The sequence below is a fragment of the Phyllobates terribilis genome, unplaced genomic scaffold, assembly GCF_046119375.1.
Source record: "Phyllobates terribilis strain yellow unplaced genomic scaffold, ASM4611937v1 Scaffold_5__5_contigs__length_657084704, whole genome shotgun sequence".
Classification (NCBI taxonomy): domain Eukaryota; kingdom Metazoa; phylum Chordata; class Amphibia; order Anura; family Dendrobatidae; genus Phyllobates; species Phyllobates terribilis.
The window spans coordinates 416631712-416654389 of record NW_027362765.1 but is presented as its reverse complement, the minus strand read 5'-3'; the positions used below and the strand labels follow the sequence as shown (position 1 = coordinate 416654389).

The following is a 22678-nucleotide window of genomic DNA, read 5'->3' as shown; positions in this document are numbered from 1 at the left end:
TGTGTCTCGTCATCGTCCACCTCTTGTGACAGATTGCCAACGTCGACTTCCTGTGGCCGTGGCTGTTCAAATATTTGGGCATCGCAACATGGGATCTCCTCTTCCACCACTTCAAGCGTATCAGGCGAGGGGCCCAAATATGGAAATGGACCAGTGAACAGCTCTTCAGAGTGTCCAAGTGTGGGATCACTTGCTGTCTGATGACACTCGGCATGGTGTGAGGAAGCAGCATCAGGGTGAGGAGGAGTATGCGGTCGAGACTCACGGCTACTAAGAGTTGACCGTGTGGAAGACAGACCGGAGGTGGTGGTGCCCAGGTAACTGGAAGTATTATCTGCTATCCAATTAATAACCTGTTCACACTGATCAGTTCTCAATACTGGTGTTGTTCTGTGCTTCCCTAGTAATTCGATCAAGAAGTGGGAGCGAAAAGATGTGGCTGTTGGTGGTGGCACATTTTCACCTTGGCCACGGCCCCGTCCTCTGCACGAACCATCACCAGAACGTCCACTTTCACATCCCTTGCAACGCGCCTTGCCCATTGTAAATGAAGTAAAATAGCTTACACTTGCACTATCAATGGAAAAAGGGTAATAAAGAGTAGATTAGAACCGTGGAAGAGGAAAACCACAGTTATTGTTTACTGGGGTATACCACACTTTTTTAAATAGAGATATTTGCGGCTGAACAGTGAGCGACACACTCAAACTGCTTTTTTTTTAGATCCCAAAGGCCCAAAACTGGATAGTACAGCGATTTGACCCGTGGAACTGCGAAACCACACTGGGATGTCGGGCCTACACAAGACTATTTTCAACAGATATATTTTTGTGTCACAACAGTCAGGAGACACTACTGTTTTTCTTTACGGAAAGAACTACCAAAAGCTGAATAATATAGATTTTTTACCGTGGGATAGCAAAACCACAGTTATTGTTTACTGGGGTATACCACACTTTTTTAAATAGAGATATTTGCGGCTGAACAGTGAGCGACACACTCAAACTGCTTTTTTTTTAGATACCAAAGGCCCAAAACTGGATAGTACAGCGATTTGACCCGTGGAACTGCGAAACCACACTGGAATGTCGGGCCTACACAAGACTATTTTCAACAGATATATTTTTGTGTCCCAACAGTCAGGAGACACTACTGTTTTTCTTTACGGAAAAAAATACTAAAAGCTGAATAATAGAGATTTTTTACCGTGGGATGGCAAAACCACAGTTATTGTTTACTGTGGTATACCACACTTTTTTAAATAGAGATATTTGCGGCTGAACAGTGAGCGACACACTCAAACTGCTTTTTTTTTAGATACCAAAGGCCCAAAACTGGATAGTACAGCGATTTGACCCGTGGAACTGCGAAACCACACTGGGATGTCGGGCCTACACAAGACTATTTTCAACAGATATATTTTTGTGTCACAACAGTCAGGAGACACTACTGTTTTTCTTTACGGAAAAAACTACCAAAAGCTGAATAATAGAGATTTTTTACCATGGGATTTCAAAACCACAGTTATTGTTTACTGGGGTATACCACACTTTTTTAAATAGAGATATTTGCGGCTGAACAGTGAGCGACACACTCAAACTGCTTTTTTTTTAGATCCCAAAGGCCCAAGACTGGATAGTACAGCGATTTGACCCGTGGAACTGCGAAACCACACTGGGATGTCGGGCCTACACAAGACTATTTTCAACAGATATATTTTTGTGTCCCAACAGTCAGGAGACACTACTGTTTTTCTTTACGGAAAAAAATACTAAAAGCTGAATAATAGAGATTTTTTACCGTGGGATGGCAAAACCACAGTTATTGTTTACTGTGGTATACCACACTTTTTTAAATAGAGATATTTGCGGCTGAACAGTGAGCGACACACTCAAACTGCTTTTTTTTTAGATACCAAAGGCCCAAAACTGGATAGTACAGCGATTTGACCCGTGGAACTGCGAAACCACACTGTGATGTCGGGCCTACACAAGACTATTTTCAACAGATATATTTTTGTGTCACAACAGTCAGGAGACACTACTGTTTTTCTTTACGGAAAAACCTACCAAAAGCTGAATAATAGAGATTTTTTACCATGGGATGGCAAAACCACAGTTATTGTTTACTGGGGTATACCACACTTTTTTAAATAGAGATATTTGCGGCTGAACAGTGAGCGACACACTCAAACTACTTTTTTTTTAGATACCAGAGGCCCAAAACTGGATAGTACAGCGATTTGACCCGTGGAACTGCGAAACCACACTGGAATGTCGGGCCTACACAAGACTATTTTCAACAGATATATTTTTGTGTCCCAACAGTCAGGAGACACTACTGTTTTTCTTTACGGAAAAAACTACCAAAAGCTGAATAATATAGATTTTTTACCATGGGATGGCAAAACCACAGTTATTGTTTACTGGGGTATACCACACTTTTTTAAATAGAGATATTTGCGGCTGAACAGTGAGCGACACACTCAAACAGTTTTTTTTTTTAGATACAAATGGCCCAAAATGGATAATACAGAGGTTTGAACCGTGGAAGTGCAAAACAACACTTCTGTTTCTCTAGCCTACACCAGACTATTTTCAACAGTTATATTTGTGTCTGAAAAATCAGAGACACTCTTTTTTTTTGGGGGGGGGACACACCAAAAGGTTAATAAGACGGGTATTTGTACAGTGTGAAGAAGGAAAAAAAAAGGAGGATTTAGATGAAAAAAAAAGGATTTTTCCTGGCCCCCGACACCTGGTGCTAAGCCCAGCAATTTCAGCAACAGGAGCACACAGGACTGTAATGCAGCGTTTGCTGGTATAACCACTGTGTCTCCTATACAGCCTGCCTGCCTGGTATCTGGGATGGATATTAGTCCTGAAAAGGACTGTTTGTTTGTTCTGGCAGCCTTTTCAGACCCTACACTAACTATTTTGCATTTTATATCTCTCCCTAAATCAGCAGCGCTGTCCCTACACTGTCTAATCCGGAGAGAGACTGTGTCCAAGATGGCGGCGCCCCGTTTTAAATACTCGAGGTGACGCTGTGCGGCCAGCCAATCACTGTAATGCCCACAACCAACATGGGTGCAGCATTACAGTGACTGGCTGGCAATCCCTGCATGTTCATTGGCTCTGTAAAGAGCGCCAAACATGCAGGGCGGAGACCCGAGCTCCCGGCCTAGTAACCCAGAAATGCTCGGTGCTCGCCGAACATCCCGAGTAGCGTGATGCTCGGGCGAGTACCGAGCAGTGTCGAGCATGTTCGCTCAACACTAGTATCAACACAACATTACAAGGACTTAGTTGATGTGAGACTGTGAGCACTTTAATGCATTTAGAAATGGTCATTATAGCTGCCGAGGTATAGGAACACATTCTGACAATTTGGAGCTTTTAATGCAACCTGTTGGTAGTAATAGATGTTTGGAATATTATTTGTTTAAAGGGAGTCAGACCCAAATTGCCAATAAAACTGCAAAAACAATTATATAGAGGACGCGGCACCTAAAATAAAATCATACCAGGCATATACAGTTTAACATAATATTTGCAGAAAAATCTACTTTTATTCTATATGATAATGAGGGCACTTCAGTGCAGCCTTAATATGGCCTATGTCTTAGTGCACTGTTACACCCTCCTATTTGCATATTAAGGCAAGTTCCTTGTCTTGATTGACAGCGTTTCATTGCGCACTGGAGGAGCACAGCGACACATTTCAAGTGTAAGTGCGGGTGCAAACAATGTGGCTGTAGGCCCACTCTGATACCTGGTTCCTGCCTCTCTTCAGTCACGACTCGAGCTACTTCAGTGAGGAGAAGTGGGCATTGAAGTGAGCAGGCAGCATGTGCCAGGTCACAATGCCCTCTCCTCCTCACTGAAACCAATAACTCGCTAAACTTCGAGGTGCATCAGTCAGTTTCCACCTCTGGAAGGTAAACCTATCAGACATCTATGGTATATCCAGTAGATGTACCAAAAAAGTCTAAGATTGGAAAACCCCCTTCTTCTCTAACACACACAAACAAATAAAGGAGCGCCAGCTAAAGAGCATGGTAGGTCTACACCGGAAGTTGTGGAGTTGAAGGATAGAAGCTACACTTACTTCATAGGGGGGAGGAAGATTCCTATCCCCCCTTCCTTCCAGGTCAGCCTCTGTGAGATGTGTGTCAATTCATCCGGGTGATATAGTTGTTTTTACCTGTATTCATACCAGTGTAACACTGTACTTGTAAATAGATTTTGCTTCTTTACAATGATGATATTATCTGGCCACAAGATGTCGCTATTGCCTAAGTATTGTTGAAAGACTGTGTAATACATATGAAGTGGCAAAGAAGGGGTTACAGTTTGACTCATGAGAAACAGGAAGGGGAAGTGTGACCATCTTGTTTTCAATCCAGAGATGGCCTAGAAAGTGAAAACACCTGCTTGAAAGGGATTCAGCAGCATTGGCGCCTGGGAGCATCCTACAGACAGCAGAGAAGCGGCAGATTGGAGCTGAACTTGCTTGTGACCAGTACCTGTCGGGATTTGAGGAGATTTCTGTCAGGAATGCTGTTAAAAGACAATTGTTTAAAGGCCAGGACCCACAGTGAGAGGTGACGGACGCGGCTGAGGATTCAAGCCACAAGCATCATTGGTACTGCTCACCGGTTGGAGGGGCCCCGCAGTGAGTTACTGTGCATGCATCTCATAACATTTTGGCACCTAAATATCTAAGGCTGAGATATAGCCTGTAGTTAGATAGTTAGGCAAATTGACTGTTGTAAAATACGGTTATTGATATCTTCAGCATCCAGGACTTCCGGATCTGCTGCCACGTTTGTTTAACAGCTAAAAATCCAAATCCAATCTCAGGTGCCGACGCGGCAGAAAATGGACTCTTGACCAAAATTTGAACTTCATTTTGTTTCAGGAGAAAGTTTCTGGGGAGCATTATATTAGTGGACAGTTATTTAACTGCGATAACTGCGATAGACTTCACTCATGGCTGAACCGCCATAACAGTAATTTGTTGGGGTATTTTCTATGCAATTCAGAACGGACTATTCCTCTAAGTTCACTGAAGACATTACGGGAAGGGAGAGGGACATTTGGTTGGGAAAATATAGGAAAACATTGTTAAGTTTGTAAACTGCAGTGCTGTACCGCAAGCTACTCTCTATGCTGCACTCATACAATTAACCTAATTCTCAGGGTGTAAGCCGGTAATAGCGGGCTGCTTTAGACAGGCTCGCCAATAGGCAATTCTGTAAAGAGAAGAGTGGCACAAAATTCCAGTTGGGAAGTGTAAGAAGCTTGTTGATGGTTATAGGAAGTGATTGATTGCAGTTATTTATTCCAAAGTGTGTACAACCAAATATTAAGTTGAGGATCCAACAATTTTGTCCGGCCTATTTTTAGAGTTTTTCCAATACAAACAAAGGAAATAAACATGTGTATAACAAAACGTGTAATTGCAATAATTTTCTGGGAAAAATACTTTAGTTTCTGGAACAATTTTAAGCGTGCAAACACTTTCGGCCATTAGATAGATAAATAGGGGATAGATAGATGCATAGATAGATCAGAATCAGCAGAGCGCTGATTACATCCCCAAGTGCGGTATCTAGGCAACAGTGCAGAATGCTGACAGGGCGTATTTTACAAACTGTCAGTATTCTGCAGCCTAGGTACACAAAAAAAATAGGAAAAAACCCTGGACAACCCCTTTAAGCTCTGAGCAATAGCAAAGAGGTTTCAGAATGCTATGAAGCTCTTTAATCCTTATACCTGTAGAGGATTCCAAGGTCACACATTTCTGCAATGTGATCATCTCATATTTTTATTGGCTCTTTCATAGAGGAATATATAATATATTATATAATTATATTGTATTACATCATAACCACATAAGTAAAGCATTTATTTTCTCTCTCATGAAATATAGAGTTATTCTCTTGCTTTTACCTTACCTTGCAATGAAATGGAGATCCACTAACGTAATAATTTTTACATTCCATAAATTCAATTGGTTTACTTTGTGTACCGTAGACAACAGCGGATGCTTTTTCACTATGACCTAAAACAATAAATACATATTTTTGGAGGGAAGAAAAGCAACCTTTGTTCAAGTATTATAATTAGTGACATTGGAGGTGTTCATTACTATAATTTTAGTCTATGGCTGAAGCTGTAAAGATTTCTAATGTAAATCTGTTTTCTCTTAGTCCTTTCAGCAACAAAACATATGGAGAAATGCTTCACCCTACTAGCTGATAGAACAGGAGGAATGTTTGATTATGGTTTTTGTATAGAAAAAATAAGGATTTAGTGTCCCAACTAAGATAGTGACCACAACCTGCCAGTAAGATCAGAATGCACAGCTGTTCCCACACATGTGCAGAGAGCTCTATATATACTGTATGTACAGATATGTCCAAAATTATTTGGACAGTGACCAAATCTTCATGATTTGGGCTATGCATACTACTAATTTTGTTTTAAACTGAAACAACTGAGATAAAATTGAAGTGAAGACTTTCAGGTTTAATGAATAGGGTTGAACCAAAATATCTTGCAAAATGCTTAGGAATTGCAACCATTTTTCTACAAAGCCTCCTCATTTCAGGGGCTCAAAAGTATCTGGGCAAATTAACTTTACCATAAATAAAATGTTTTTTTTTTAATACTTTGAAGAGAATCCTTCCCAGGCAATGACTGCCTGAAGTCTGGAAACCATGGATGTCACCAAATGCTAGGTTTCCTCCTTTGTGATGCTTTGTCAGGCCTTTATTGCAGCTGACTTCAGTTGTTGCTTGTTGGTGGGTCTTTCTGCCTTAAGTTTTGTGTTAAGCTTGGAAATGCATGCTCAATGGGGTTGCGATCTGGTGAATAGCTCGGCCATTGCAGAATATTCAATTTTTTTGCCTTAAAAACGCCTTGGTTGCTTTCGCAGTTTGGACAGCTCTTCACAGTACAGATGGACAATGACTAGTGATGAGCGAGCATGTTCGCTACTGCTTGGCGCTCGCCCGAGCATCTCATTGCTCGAGATGCTCGGCGCTCGCCGAGTATTTCCGGGGTTGCTCGGCGGGAGCTCGGGTCTCCTCCCTGCATGTTTGGCGCTCTTTAGAATGAACATTACCTGCCACTCACTGTAATGTTGTAACCATGTTGGTTGTGGCATTACAGTGATTGGCTGGCCGCACAGCATCATCAGGTCTATATCAGACCTGGTGCCGTCATGCTCGTCACAGTCACTCCGGAATCAGACAGTGTAGAGAGAGATGCTGCTGAGTTAGGGAGAGATTTGCTTGTTTCTAGTTTGTGTACAGTACAGACCAAAAGTTTGGACACACCATCTCATTTAAAGATTTTTCTGTATTTTCATGACTTTGAAAATTGTACATTCACACTGAAGGCATCAAAACTATGATAACACATGTGGAATTATATACTTAACAAAAAAATGTGAAACAACTGAAAATATGTCTTATATTCTAGGTTCTTCAAAGTAGCCACCTTTTGCTTTGATGACTGCTTTGCACACTCTTGGCATTCTCTTGATGAGCTTCAAGAGGTAGTCACCGGAAATGGTTTTTGCTTCACAGGTGTGCCCTGTCAGGTTTAATAAGTGGGATTTCTTGCCTTAAAAATGGGGTTGGGACCATCAGTTGTGTTGTGCAGAAGTCTGGTGGATACACAGCTGATAGTCCTACTGAATAAACTGTTAGCTGCTTTTTTCTTGCCATAATACAAATTCTAAGTAAAGAAAAACGAGTGGCCATCATTACTTTAAGAAATGAAGGTCAGTCAGTCCGAAAAATCGGGCAAACTTTGAAAGTGTCCCCAAGTGCAGTTGCAAAAACCATCAAGCGCTACAAAGAAACTGGTTCACATGAGGACCGCACCAGGAAAGTAAGACCAAGAGTCACCTCTGCTTCTGAGGATAAGTTTATCCGAGTCACCAGCCTCAGAAATCGCAGGTTAACAGCAGCTCAGATTAGAGACCAGGTCAATGCCATACAGAGTTCTAGCAGCAGACACATCTCTATAACAACTGTTAAGAGGAGACTTTGTGCAGCAGGCCTTCATGGTAAAATAGCTACTAGGAAACCACTGCTAAGGACAGGCAACAAGCAGAAGAGAGTTGTTTGGGCTAAAGAACACAAGGAATGGACATTAGACCAGTGGAAACCTGTGCTTTGGTCTGATGAGTCCAAATTTGAGATCTTTGGTTCCAACCACAGTGTCTTTGTGCGATGCATAAAAGGTGAACGGATGGACTCTACATGCCTGGTTCCCACCGTGAAGCATGGAGGAGGAGGTGTGATGGTGTTGGGGTGCTTTGCTGGTGACACTGTTGGGGATTTATTCAAAATTGAGGGCATACTGAACCAGAATGGCTACCACAGCATCTTGCAGCGGCATGCTATTTCATCCGGTTTGTGTTTAGTTGGAGCATCATTTATTTTTCAACAGGACAATAACCCCAAACACACCTCCAGGCTGTGTAAGGGCTATTTGACCAAGAAGGAGAGTGATGGGGTGCTACGCCAGATGACCTGGCCTCCACAGTCACCAGACCTGAACCCAATCGAGATGGTTTGGGGTGAGCTGGACCACAGAGTGAAGGCAAAAGGGCCAAGAAGTGCTAAGCATCTCTGGGAACTCCTTCAAGATTGTTGGAAGACCATATCCGGTGACTACCTCTTGAAGCTCATCAAGAAAATACCAAGAGTGTGAAAAGCAGTCATCAAAGCAAAAGGTGGCTACTTTGAAGAACCTAGAATATAAGACATATTTTCAGTTGTTTCACACTTTTTTGTTAAGTATATAAATCCACATGTGTTAATTCATAGTTTTGATTCCTTCAGTGTGAATGTACAGTTTTCATAGTCATGAAAATACAGAAAAATCTTTAAATGAGGTGTGTCCAAACTTTTGGTCTGTACTGTAGGTGTACCAAACTATACTAGAGACACATATCCATCTCAACAAACAGTCCTTTTGAGAACTAATCCATCTGCAGAGATGTCAGGCAGGCAGTGTATATAGGCAGGCAGGGTATATATCAGACTGCAGTGCATATAGCACAAGAGGCTCCATTACAGTTCTGTCTACTGCTGCTGTTAGATATTTCTAGAAAGAGGCCCAGGTCTCAGGGGCCAGGAATATTTTTTTTGGATCTTAATCTTCATTATTTGCTTCAAGAGAACACAGTTTTTTTGCGCCATTTGCTTGTTGGCACTGCAGAATACAGTCAGGTCCTTTCCATATTACAGCACTAAAAATCCAGCTATTTAAAACTGTGGTTTGTCCGTCACACGGATCACATATAATTGCGCTGAAAATACAAAAAAAATGTTTCAGTGTGTCAACAAAGTTTTTGACACAAGTTTGCTGTTCAAAATAGTTATCTACAGGCCAGGTATTTAAAACTGTGTTGTCACATGGATCACATATACATTTTCAGAAAATACTGCCATTTCTGACCTCCATTAAAAATTTATCTCAGTGTGTCAGTGATGCAATTGACACCAGTTTGCTGTTCAAAATAGTTACCTACAGGCCAGGTATTTAAAACTGTGTTTTCTCCATCACACAAATCACATATACGTTTTCAGAAAATACTGCCATTTCTGGCCTCCATTAAAATTTTTTTTAGTGTGTCAGTGAAGCAATTGACACCAGTTTGCTTTTCAAAATAGTTACCTACAGGCCAGGTATTTAAAACTGTGGTTTGTCCGTCACATGGATCACATATAAGTTCGCTCCAAATTCAGTCATTTGTAGTGAGCGTGGAAGATAATGTGGTGCCCCTGAGGGTTCATTCGTCACAGGGGTACTGCACCTCAGCTTGAGGTGTGGTATCTCCTCTTCCAGGTAAGGATGGAGCACTTCTCAGGACTCTACTTCACCATTCAACACTACACCACTCCTGTTCTGAAGGGGGCCTAAATGCACCAGGGTGCTGCCCCGGCCCGGGATAGAGGGGATGGGGGGAACCAAAGATAGGGGGAACCATGTAGTGGGTGAGGGTGGAGGACACACTTTTAGGGTACACTTACTAATTCATATTTAATCTGCAGCCATCTTAGGTTCAAGGTCTTTGATTGTGATCTTCATCAGTGATTGCGGTCTCCGTCTCTGATTGTGGTGACCCACCAGAGTTCAGTAGTAGACCTCATCCGACTGAAGATACACGATCCTCGTTCTCTGGCCTTGAGGTGAGAAGCGGGTCAGAGTTAACCACTGCCTCTACCCAGTCAAGGTCCCTACCTAAGAAGGCCTGGAGGGGAGCAGAGGAGACAAGCTCCACAGGCAAAAGAATCCCAGGGGGATACGGACGGAGCGGCATATGCCACCGGTATTTCTTACTCTGGCCTAGCCAGAGGGACTCCTGCTGCAAGAGGGGTGACCGGCCCCCGATATCTGACTCTGTTACTTTACGTCTCAGACGGAGAAGCCCGGAGGCTTAGTGGATCCCAGGAGGGATACGGACGGAGCGGCATACGCCACCTGTAACTCTCTACCTGCGTTTATCCAGTGGGACCCGGCCTTACACCTAGTTCTAACCACACATACAGTCAGGAGAAGACTTAGTGGGAGAACTCACCAAGGAGTGGAACACACACCAGAGGGGTCTCGACAGGTGCTCCTGATCTACCTGGAAAGTGCTGGACCCCCTTCCCGGTGGCCTCAGTACGCCGTAAGGAGCAGAGGGAAGCTTTGCGGCTAAAGTACATCTTAATGTGAGTAAAAAACCCTGGATGACTTCACACTCCGCTTCAGCCTGTCATTTCCTGCGCGGCACTGCACCGACCATTCCTAAACACACTGCCCTGAGGCCTGCTCCGCCTGCGGGGAGCTGTCCCATCTAAGCTGCCTTTAAACACCGGCCTCAGCGGACTGAAGCAGTGCTGGTGTCTATCACCGGAAACCGTAGGTGGCGTAGTCGGCATATACCACTCAACCCTGAAAGCCCATTAAATCTTTTATGTGACCGCCCTGGGCACGGACCGGGTCCGGGCCACGACTGCAACCCCGAGACACCTACACTGACCTGGCTCCGAGTAAAACCCCATTTCTCAGGGAGGGCTGTGAGCATCACAAATGATCTCCATTTAAAATGGGCAAGGCAAGTGGCAAGGGACGGGGAACTGGACGTGATGTTGATGGTGTATGCAGAGGCCGAGGTTGTGGGCAAGCTGAAATTGTGCCACTACAAACACCCACATCTTCTTGCTCGACCTTCCTGTCCCAATTAATAGGGGACCGCAGAACACCACTATTGAACCGAGAGCTGTGTGAAAAAGTTATTGGCTGAATAGCAGATAATGCTTCCAGTCACTTAGCCACCACCACGACCACCTTGTCTTCCACACGGTCAAGTCTCAGTAGCTGTGAGTCTGGACCGCATATTCCTCACCCTGAACCTCCTTCCTCCCACCATGCCGAGTGCCCAGAGACAACTGATCACACACTTGGACACTCTGAAGAGCTGTTCACTTTTCCATTTATAGATTCGGGCCTCACGCCCAGTTCACTTGAAGCGAGGGAAGAGGAGATCGCATATAGCAATGCCCAAATATTTGAGCAGCCACGGTCACACGAACGCGACAGTGGGAAAGTGTCACAAAAGGTGGACGATGATGAGACACAATTGCCAGAAAGCCAGGAGGAGGACCAGGGTGCCAAAGTGGAAGACGATGTGGTGGATAATATAGTAACTGACCCAACCTGACAGGATGACATGCAGAGCGAAGACAGCAGCACACAGGGGGAGGGAGGCAGAGCACCACAACAGGCAGGAAGAAGCAGTGTGGTGGCCGCAGAAAGAAGGGAGGCAACCGTTCCCTGTAACACCAAAATGAAGGAAGTTTCCAGTACAACTATTAGGTCTTCCCGAGTCTGGTTGTTTTTTAAAGACTGCCGATAACCCCAAAAAGGCCATTTGCACCACCTGCCAGGCCAGCATCAGCAGGGTGGCAAAATGACCAGCCTGACCACCACCAGTATGATCAGGCACATGGCAGAAAAGCACCTGACTTTGTGGGCCGAACCCCAGGGTCCAGGAGCAGTGTCTGCGGGCGGCACCATTGCTTATTCCGCTGTTGTCCATGGTGCATGCGAAGATGCCTCCTGCCCTGCACCTGTAGTTGCACACTCTCAAGTAGCAGGATCAGGAAGCACGTCCACAGCCTTGTCCCAGTGCAGCGTTCAGTTGTCCATACCCCAGTCCTTGGAACGTAAGCGCAAATACGCAGCCAACGCCCCACAGGCCACACTACTAAATTCCCACATTTCACGACTGCTTGCACTCAAAATGTTGCCTTTTTGGCTCGTGGAGATGGAAGCATTCCTCAACCTGATGGCAGCGGCCGTCCCTCGATACTCGGTCCCCAGCCACCACTATTTCTCCCGGTGTGCCGTCCCTGCGTTACACAAGCACGTGTCCCAAAACATTAGCCATGCCCTCAACAACGCAGTTACCGGGAAAGTCCACCTAAACATGGACACGTTGACAAGTGCTTATGGGCAGGGACGGTACATCTCTCTGATGGCACACTGGGTTAACATAGTGGAAGCCGGGAAGATGGTGAGCGGCGATGACGCCATAATTAGCGTCACCATCCCGCTTCTCTGTCTTCTAAAACGCTATCTGCTCACAATCAAAGAGGATGCATTCCAGGCAGAGCACGATGAGATGGAGCTATGAACCATACAGGGTGATTACGCACAGCCATGCCTCATCGCATCCCAAAGTGGATTGTGTGACAATGAGGAAGAGGAGGAGGAAGAACAGGAGCTAGTTTCATGCGCTATAGATGGTACAACCTGCACAACTGTCATACCGTTTGTTCAGCGTGGATGGCCAGAGGACAGCAAGGAGGAGGTGTAGGAGGAGGAGAGCATGGTCAGTCATCCTCTTGGTGAAGACACGAAAGTCTTGCCTGTTAGCAGTCTGGCACACATGGATGAGTTTATGTTACGCTGCCTTTCCCATGACCCTCGCGTTCTCAAACTTTTGGGTAACAGTCATTACTGGTTGGTGACACTTCTAGACCCAAGCTACAAGGAGAACTTTATATCTCATATTCCTGAGGCGGACAGGTCTACAAAAATGGGGCAGTACTAGAAGGCCCTTGTTGAGGAACTATTAAAAAAATTCCATCTGAAAACTCTGGCGGCAGAGGTCACAGTTCGTTGGACAACCAAGGACTACAGGCGAGAGAGACACAAATACAATCCATCAGAGGCAGGGGAACACTGTCAAAGTTCTGGGACAGTTTGCTCAGACCCTCCCATCGCACAGGCCCTGAGGTGCGGGGTACTCTCACTAGGAGTGCAAAGTTTGGGAAGATGCTGAGAGAGTACCTTGCCGATTGTACCAACATCCTGTGTGATTCCTCTGTGCCTTATAATTATTGGATATCCAAGCTGGATACATGGAATGAACTGGCTCTCTACGCCTTGGAGGTCCTGGCCTGCCCTGCCGCTAGCGTTTTATCAGAGAGGGTTTTTAATGCTGCTGGTGGAATTATAACTGATAAGCGCATCCGCCTGTCAACTGAAAATGCTGACAGGCTGACTCTTATTAAAATGAACAAGGGCTGGATTGGACCAGACTTCTCAACACCTCCGAATGATAGCAGTGTAACATAAACTCAAATCTAGTGTCTTTTTTTGGGAGGTGTATTCCCATGCACCTCTTCACACTCACACATGGGTATACACTTTCTTATTTTGGATATTTACTTGTGTCCTCCTCCTTATCCTCCTTTTTATGTGGTCCTTTAAGTCTCTTCCAAGGGGCATTGGAGTGCCTCCCAATTTTTGGCAGCCCTTGCATTCACTGCATAGGCCAACACTGTGGGAGACCCTCTCCTTTCTAATGGTAATTTGTCGTTACTGTGGCCCTGCTCTATGTGTCTTTAAATTGTTAGTGGCGTTTTTCCTAAATTTGGTCAACCGTTGGACTCACTGCATACCCTCTAACTGTATAGCAGACTCTCTCCTTTCTAATGGGAATTTGTCGTTACTGTGGCACTGCTTTATGTGTCTTTAAATTCTTAGTGGGGTTTTTCCTAAATTTGTTCAGCCGTTGGACTCACTGCATACCCTACAACTGTATAGCAGACCCTCTCCTTTCTAATAGGAACAAGTCGTACTTTTCCCAAATTTTGGCAGCCCTTGCAGTCACAGCATGGGCATTATCACTAGAGGAGACCTGCTCCTTTATAATGGGAGCATTTTTTGTACTGAGACCCTCCTCTATGTCTCTTCAGAGGGGTATTGGGTTGCATCCGATTTTTGGCAACCCTTGCAGTCACTGCATACGCAATAACAGTATAGGAGACCCTAATGGGAACAACAAAGCATAGCCGGCTGATGGCTCTCTAACAATAGCGAGGGCCGACTGCTGGCCTTTTAGAGTCCCTCCATCATAAATGAAACAGGATGTGTCTGATGATGTGTCACACACCACATTGCCAGATAAGGTTGTAAAATGTTAAAATTACATTTCACGGTGAATGCATTTGTCTTAAAAAAATAACGTAAAAAAAAACAAAACAGTAGGATCTTTCTTTAGTATAAAAAACAGAGTCGCCAATGTAACCTCAAAGTAATCACATTGTTCAGCTCTTGCACCTCCTCCTCCATCTCCGAAATGACCACATCAGTCATAAGCTGAAAGCACTGCAGCACTGCCTTGGCAACAGGCTGTGCTGAAGATAACATGCTTAATCCTTGGTGGACAAACCGCCCAGAGCTGCAGAGTTGTTGAAAGCTGTAACACTGCAGCCTGATCTGTGGCTCTCACCGCTGAACATACAGCCAGGCATGGTCGTGTGTGACAATGGGTGGAACCTGGTGACTGAGAAATAACAGCCGGAGTAGATACAGTTTATCTCTATGCCAGTCCTTTCACCGAGCTAAAGAATATGGCTGTGGTGAAATACAACTCCCACTGAGAAGCTGTTTCAGATTGAAAAACATTGTGCCCACCAGAGGATTTGATTCTGAGGGCTCACCTTTCTCCCCCACTCAAGAGCCCCATAGCAGCTGCAAAGTTAGCGCTATCATGAACTCTCCTGATGTAGAAGCCAGGGCACACCAGAGGATTCTCTGGTGAGAACGTCCAACCCTGTCGAGAAGCAGTGCTGGCTAAGAAAAGTGTGTGGGAAGGTTCCCGGACACTCTATGGCAGCTTTTTTACTGAGGTGGAAACCAACGCAAACACGGGGAAAACATACAAAGTCCTTGCAGATGTTGTCCTTGCTGGAATTTGAACCCAGGATCTCAGCGCTACAAGGCTTTAGTGCTAACCACTGATCCAATGTGTTGCCGTTCACCCTCTAATATCTAACAGTCTGGAGAAACTTGCACCTACTGCCACTCTATCTTCAGCTCCTTTGTGAGAAACTAATGTATTTGGGCAGACACTCAGTCTACCAAATAAAATTCCTGAGAAGGAAATTGGGGATGGCTCCGCTACTGGTACTGGGGGCAGTGCTAATACCATGGCGTCGTACCCTAGTTTACTAGAAATATTCCAGGCTGGTAGGAGGCAAGCAAATTCCCACAGAAAAGTACCAGCAGTAATGTTCAGTAATGTTCAGGGACCCGCACTTGTAGGAGGGTGGAGACAACACCGGGAGAAATAGTGACGGCTGGGGACCGAGTATGGACACGGGGCATGAGGCATGAGGTTGTGAAAAGCTTCCACCTCCACGAGCCTAAAAGGCCACATTTCAAGTGCAAGCAGCTGCCCAGAAATCTGGCAGTTTAGTATTGCAGCCTGTGGGTGGGTGGCTGGTTGGCTGCATACTTGCGGTTGCATTCAAAGTAACAGAAAACTAAGCAGATGGTGGCCTCTATCATCATCATGGTTTCACCTCGGCACTAGGAACTATCTTGAAGGAGAAGGCAGGGCCCACCGGAGGAGTCTCCGGTTTTCTGGTGGGTCTGTCCTACCCTGCTGAGAACAAGCCCTGGCTAAGAAAAGTGTGGGGGAAGGTTCCCGGACACTCTATGGCTGCTTTTTTAATGTGGATCGGATGTGCTTATGCATATTATTTCTCAAACTGCATTGCAGATCAGGCCATTGCCCTACTCTGTAGTCATGAAATTAAATGCACAAAAAAAGATGTGTGTGTGTCAAAGCACCACCGACGAGTGCGAGTTGATGTTGGACGGGCTGCCATTGCTTCTGCAACAATCTGCATTAGAGGACTTCCTGGGAGAAATGACACCCAGAGTAGAAACGGTTCCCTCTATGCCAGTCCTTTCACCGAGCTAAAGAATATGGCTGTGGTGAAATACAACTCTCAGCAAAAAAAAGCTGTGGACTGGCCATATTCACCTGTCCATGTGTTTGTGGTTAGGCGGTCCTTCCCAGTAAGTGCACTGGGGAGGGCACAGATAATGTTGTGGGACCTGTGCTTGTGGAAGGCGGAGACGATACCGGGAGAAATAGTGGCGGCTGGGGACCGAGTATGGACACCCGGCTGCCGCCGGCGTGAGGTTATGAAAAGCTTCCGCCTCCACGAGCCTAAAAGGCCACATTTCAAGTGAAAGCAGCTTTAGAGGACTTCCTGAGAGAAATGACATCTGGGTAGATATGGTTTCCCAAGTTCTTTCACCAAGCTAAAGAATATGGCTGTGATGAAATACAACTCAGCAAAAAAAGCTGTGGACTGCCTCCGTACCATCCCTGGCCACATTCACCTGTCCATGTGTTTGTGGTTTGGCGGTCCTTCCCAGTAAGTGCACTGGGGAGGGCACAGGTAATGTTGTGGGACCCGTGCTTGTGGAAGGCGGAGACGACACCGGGACAAATAGTGGTGGCTGGGGACCGAGTATGGATACCCGGTTGTATTCCAAGGAATGGGGTAGGGACAACTGAAAGCTGCACTGGGACAAGGACGTGGATGGTGGAAGTCTGCAACGACAGGTGCATGGCGGAAGGCATCTTCGCAAGCGCCAAGGATCACTTATGATAGGCATACTTTTAGGCAGTGACCTGGGAGTCAGAGATGCTTCCAGGGGTCTTCCCCATGCTGTTCCCATGTCTTTTCTGCACTGTATGCATGTGTCTGATGATGTGTCACACACCACATGACCAGATAAGATTGGAAAAAGTTAAAATGACATTTCCCAGTGAATGCATTTCTCTTGGTTGAAAGTAGTGTTGAGCCACCCCCGTAGTGTTCGAGTTCGGTTCGGTTCGTCGAACACCCATGTGTTCGCCGAACTGTTAGTCGAACTGTTCGTCGAACACCTTCGAACACCGTTAAAACCAATGGCAGGCAAACAAAAACACATAGAAAACACCTTCAAAGGTGTCCAAAAGCTGACAAACTGCTCAGAAGACACAACTAACACATGGAAAAGTGACAAGTACATATAGTCATGCGAAAAGAAAAGAGGTGGAGGAGTAAAAGGAGGGGGAGACACAGATATAGGCATGTCATGCCCTTCTAAAATCCAAAAAGTGAGAAGCCGACACGTTCAGTCCGCTCCTGCCCGTGCCACCTCCGTGTCGCCGGGTTTGTGCCAGAGCCGCGGTGAACCCTGACGGCCAGCCCCCCTCTCCCAATACTGGTGCCTGTCCGCTGGTGGGTCGAGCGAGCCCCCCTGTGGTGGAGGCAGCTCTAAGCTTTTTAATTTAAATTGTCTCTCTAATTTGAATGAATACACTTTAAATCCATTTACAAGGATCTATTGGAGGGCAAGTCTCATGCCAGCAGCCGTGTAATTCCAGCTCCAGTAGCGTCCACTAAAGCTGCTGCAGTTAAAAAGCTTTTATAAGATCGAGCTCGGCTGTCCACCGCAAGGCATCCTGCTGCCAGTCACAGCCCCTATGCCTTGGGGTGCCTCCTGATGCTCTTCACTGAGTATCCCGTGGTCCCGAAGCATTTCCTTTGAAAAAATTAAGTGTCCAAACTACAGGTGGTGTAGCTTGCTTAACAGCCGGGATAATCCGCTGACTAGCAGACACTGCTACTAGGCACAAAGTATTTCCTGGGCTAGATGCAGTTAAAAATTTGTAATTAGATACTCTCGTTGGATCCTGAGAAAGCATTCCATAGAGTCTCCTGGCACGCCATATATGATTCTCTTAAAAAGCTTGGGGTAGGGGTCTAGGGGACCCTTTTATAGCCAAAATCACGGCCCTGTATCACAATACGTCACCTAGGCTGAAGATAAATGGAACTGTAGCACCCTGAGGGCTCGGTTGCTACAGAAGTATTGCACCTCACCCAGAGGTGTGATATCTCACTCTCAGGTAAGGATGGAGTGTGGATCAGGACCCGACACCTGCATGCATTACACCACATTGCCGTGGGGCAGGGCGACCAATATGCCTCTGAGATGGGCACGACAGTCCCTGTCCCTGGCTGGAGTGGGGGGAGGGAACACTGAGGAAGGGGAACCCTGTAGTGCAGGAGCAGGGAGGAAGCAGTTCCTGGGTGCATTGAGAAGGGAGTATAAAAGGTGGGCACCATCTTAGTTCAGTGCAGAGAAGTCTGAGCAGAAGTGGCAGGGAGCAGGGGCTAGTAACAGAGGCCCAGGCCTGGAAGAGGGAGAAGGAAGGAAGAGGAGCGGAGAAGGCTCCAGGAACGAGGAATGAAGGGATCCCAGGGGTGCGGACGGGCGAGTCGCCACCGCACGCCCGAATCCACCTGCGTGGAGGGGTCAGGCCAAAGGGGGAGACCGGTCCCTGAAACTAGTGGAGGCAGGAAACGACCCTCAGCTAGAAACCGGAGGCTGTGACATTTTATGTGGCGCAGCCCCTCGCTACACCCGCTAGGAAGGCACCACATAGGGTCAGGGAAACTGGCGCCAAGTTTACCAAGAGGAGGCCCGAGGCAGCCGGACAGAAGGGTTGGTAAGAAAGGCCAGACAAAGGACACACAAAGGGGGTCCTGTGAAGCGCTCCAAAGTTATCTGGGAGTTGTCTGAGCCCCTCACCTGGTGAGCACAGTACGACGTGGGCAGCCGTTACCTGCAGACGTGGTCTGGATAATAAGAACTGTGAGTAAAGGCCCTGGACTGCAACACTGTGTCATTACTGCTGCTGCCCTGCACCATCACCCCCATCCTCCGCATACACTGCCTTGAGGCTATACTCCTCCCGTGGGGAGTTATGCTATGCTCTGCTGCACCCACAACACCAGCCTCAGCGGTCTGCCCTGCAGCGGCGGTTCACTCTGACCGCAATCCACGGGTGGCGTAGTCGGACATTTAAACATCAAAACCACATAAATAGTTCCGCCACTGGTTTGACCACCCTGAGCCACGGAACCGGGTCGCCGCCACGAAGACTACAATCACCAGCATCCACCAAAAAGGGTCCGGCTCCGGGTGTCCCAAGGCCCAGGGGGTGCATCAGAACATTTTCATCACCTTTCACAATCACCAATGGGACAAGGCAGGGATGTCCTCTGTCCCCTCTCTTATACATCCTAGTGACGGAGCACCTGCTCTCATCAATTCACCATAACCCCAATATTAGGTGGATTGAGGTGGGAGGCACCGAGTACAAGTGCTCTCTATTTGCTGATGATGTCCTAGTATATATCACTCAATCACATATATCCATCCATGCTGTTATGGCTGAAATAGATCACTTTGTTACATGGTCAAATTTTAAAATCAATGCAGCGAAGTCTGAGGCCCTCGATGTCTCCCTCCCCAAATCCATATAGGATTCCATCCAGTCCAACTTTCCCTTTGCCTGGCCCTCACAGGGTATCAAATACTTAGGAATTCCTATTCATAGAGACCTCTCCCATCTATGTTATCTTAATTTTGGGCCCTTTATTGAACAACTCCATACAGACCACGGTTGGCAAGTTAGAACTGTAAGATTCACTACGTGAACCACTGGTGTTTTGTGGAAAAGCACATGTACACTGTGTTCCAAATTATTATGCAAAAAGTGTTTAGGAGTGATAAGGGAAGAATTTGTTTGTTTGTCAGTTAAACTCATTGATGGTGATGTGTGTCAGGGCTCTTTATATCACTGTAAGCAATTGCAGACACCTGTGCTAATTAGTTTGGCAGGTGTGTCCAATGAAAGGCAAGACTACTTAAGAAGGCTGTCTCACATTATTAAGCAGCCTACATTTTCTGCCAAAATGGGAAAGAAAAAGGATGTGTCGGCTGCTGAGAAGCAACAAATTGTGGAGTGTTTAGGTCAAGGCATGACTACAATCAACATTGTGCGATGATCAGGATGAAGTGTCTTGGCAATCAAGAAGTATGTAGCTGATTCACAGTACACACGTGTGCGTGCTGATAAGGGCAAATTGAGGACTCTTTCCTACAGGCAATTACGTCAGGTTAAAAGAGCAGCGGCAAAAAAGCCTTGTCATAGCAGCAGACAAGTTTTTGAAGCTGCTGGTGCCTTCAACGTCCCCCGAACAACAAGATGCAGGGTCCTTCAGAGGTTTGCAGCTGTGCATACGCCATCCTGTCGACCGCCGCCTCTATCCACTTCACACAAGCAGAAACGGCTCCAGTGGGCCAAACATTACATGAAGACTGATTTCAAAACTGTTTTTTTCATGGATGAGTGCCGTGCAGCGCTTGATGGTCCAGATGGATGGAGTGGAGGATGGCTGGTTGATGGACACCCCACGCAAACACGGCTACAGCGCCAACAAGGAGGAGGTGGAGTAATGTTTTGGGCTGGAATCATGGGGAGAGAGATTGTCAGCCCCTTTAGGATCCCTGAAGGCGCTAAAGATGAACTCCATAATGTATGTGGATTTTCTCAAACAGCACTTCCTGCCATGGTTCAAGAAGAAGAACCGTGTATTTCACAGCAAGATCATTTTTTTGCATGATAATGCACCATCTCATGCTGCACATAAAACATCTGCATCTCTGGCTGATATGGGCATAAAAGGGGACAAACTTATGGTGTGACCCCCATGCTCCCCTGACCTCTACCCCATTCAGAACCTCTGGAGCATCATTAAAAGGAGTGTCTATGATGGCGGGAGGCAGTTCACACCTAAGCAACAGCTCTGGGAGGGTATTCTGTCCTCATGCAAAACAATTGAAGCAGAAACCATCCAAAACCTGACAAATTCAATGGACGAGAGAGTTCAGAAGCTCCTTTCGAACAAGGGGTCCTATGTGAAAATGTAACATCACCTAGAATAAAGTTTTGAGTTGAAAACTGTTTGATTTCAGTTTCTAATAACCTGCTAATGCTTATAATTTAAAAAATGACCATGTTTTTGGTCTTTATTAAAATGAAAAGGTTGATCGAAAAGTTTGGGGGATCTAAGAGTGTGGCAACCCAGTAGTCATGATTACTTCGAATTCTGACAATATGAGGGTCATGTTGCAGGTAGTGCAGCAAGAAGGCACTTATGTGACTTGCGCATCTCGGAGCCCCAAAATTATTTTCCGGGCTAGATGCAGCTAAAAATTATTATTAATTTTAAATCTGGTGGAGCTTAGTATAGATGGCCTAATAGGATCAGTGCTGCACACTGCTACAAAGCCCAAATTATTTTCCAGTCAAGATACAGATAAACATGATTAGTAATTTTAAATTTGGTGGAGCTTATTATAGATGGCCTAATAGAATCAGTGCTGCACACTGCTACAAAGCTCAAATTATTTTCCAGCCAAGATACAGATAAACATGATTAGTAATTTGAAAGCTTAAAACGGTTGGTAGGGTGATTTTAACCAATCATCAAGCTTTTACTCTCCCCAGGATGACACAGGGGTAGAAAAGTCGTTTCGGGTCCATGATTTGTTCATCTTTATGAACGTGAGTCTGTCTACATTATCAGTGGAGAGCCGCGTGCGCTTATCTGTCAGCACACCACCAGCAGCGCTGAACACACGTTCAGACAGAACGCTGGCTGCGGGGCATGACAAGATCTCCAAGGCGTAAGTGGCTAGCTCCGACCATTTATCCAGATTGGAAGCCCAAAAAGAGCAAGGGTCCAGTGACACAGTCATGGCTTCAATGTTTACTTGGAGATACTCCTGTACCATCGTCTCTAGGCGTTGACTATGTGTCAGACTTCTTGTCTCCTGTGGCCTTGCAAAGGATGGGCTAAGAAAGTGGTGAAATGATTCCGCAAAATTGATGTTACCAGCAGATACTGCGGTTCTGTTACGGTTTGAGTGCTGAACACTTGACGGTCCCACGGTTGGCAAGTTGGAACTGTGAGATTCACAACGTGCTCCACTGGTGTTTTGTGGAAAAGCACATGTAAGATTCTGCAACAGTCTCTGCTGATACTCCTGCATGCGTGCATCCCTTTCTATGGCAGGAATAATTTCTGCAAATTTACTTTTGTACCGGGGATCTAACAGTGTGGCAACCCAGTAGTCAGGATTATTTCTAATTCTCCCAATTCGAGGGTCATGTTGCAGGTAGTGCAGCAAGAAGGCACTCATGTGTGTTGCGCATCCAGGAGCACCAAGTCCCTGTTGTGTTGGTGGCGAGGTAACAATCATGCTTCCTTCCTCTGTCCTCTCCCCCCAACCTCGCACAACAGAAATGTGATCTAGGTCTCCCTCATCTGATGAGTCTTCCATCAGTTCGTCCTCCACTTTTTCCTGGGCTCCTGCACCTTCCTCACTAGTTTGGCTGCTACCATGCGCCCTGGTAAAACCATCTCCCCCACCCTCACATGCCTGCC

At 45.9% G+C, this 22678-nt stretch overlaps 1 protein-coding gene across 3 annotated transcripts in view; it reads right to left on the bottom strand.

Annotated features, from left to right (window-relative positions):
• The window catches only part of LOC141273397 (alpha-2-macroglobulin-like protein 1), a 302764-nt gene that overhangs the window by 170149 nt on the left and 109937 nt on the right, over positions 1–22678 (bottom strand). For all 3 annotated transcript variants that reach the window (XM_073685165.1, XM_073685166.1, XM_073685167.1), the window contains exon 10: positions 5963–6069. In XM_073685165.1, coding sequence (XP_073541266.1) covers positions 5963–6069 — 107 coding nt within the window. The remainder of the gene's footprint in view (positions 1–5962; positions 6070–22678) is intronic.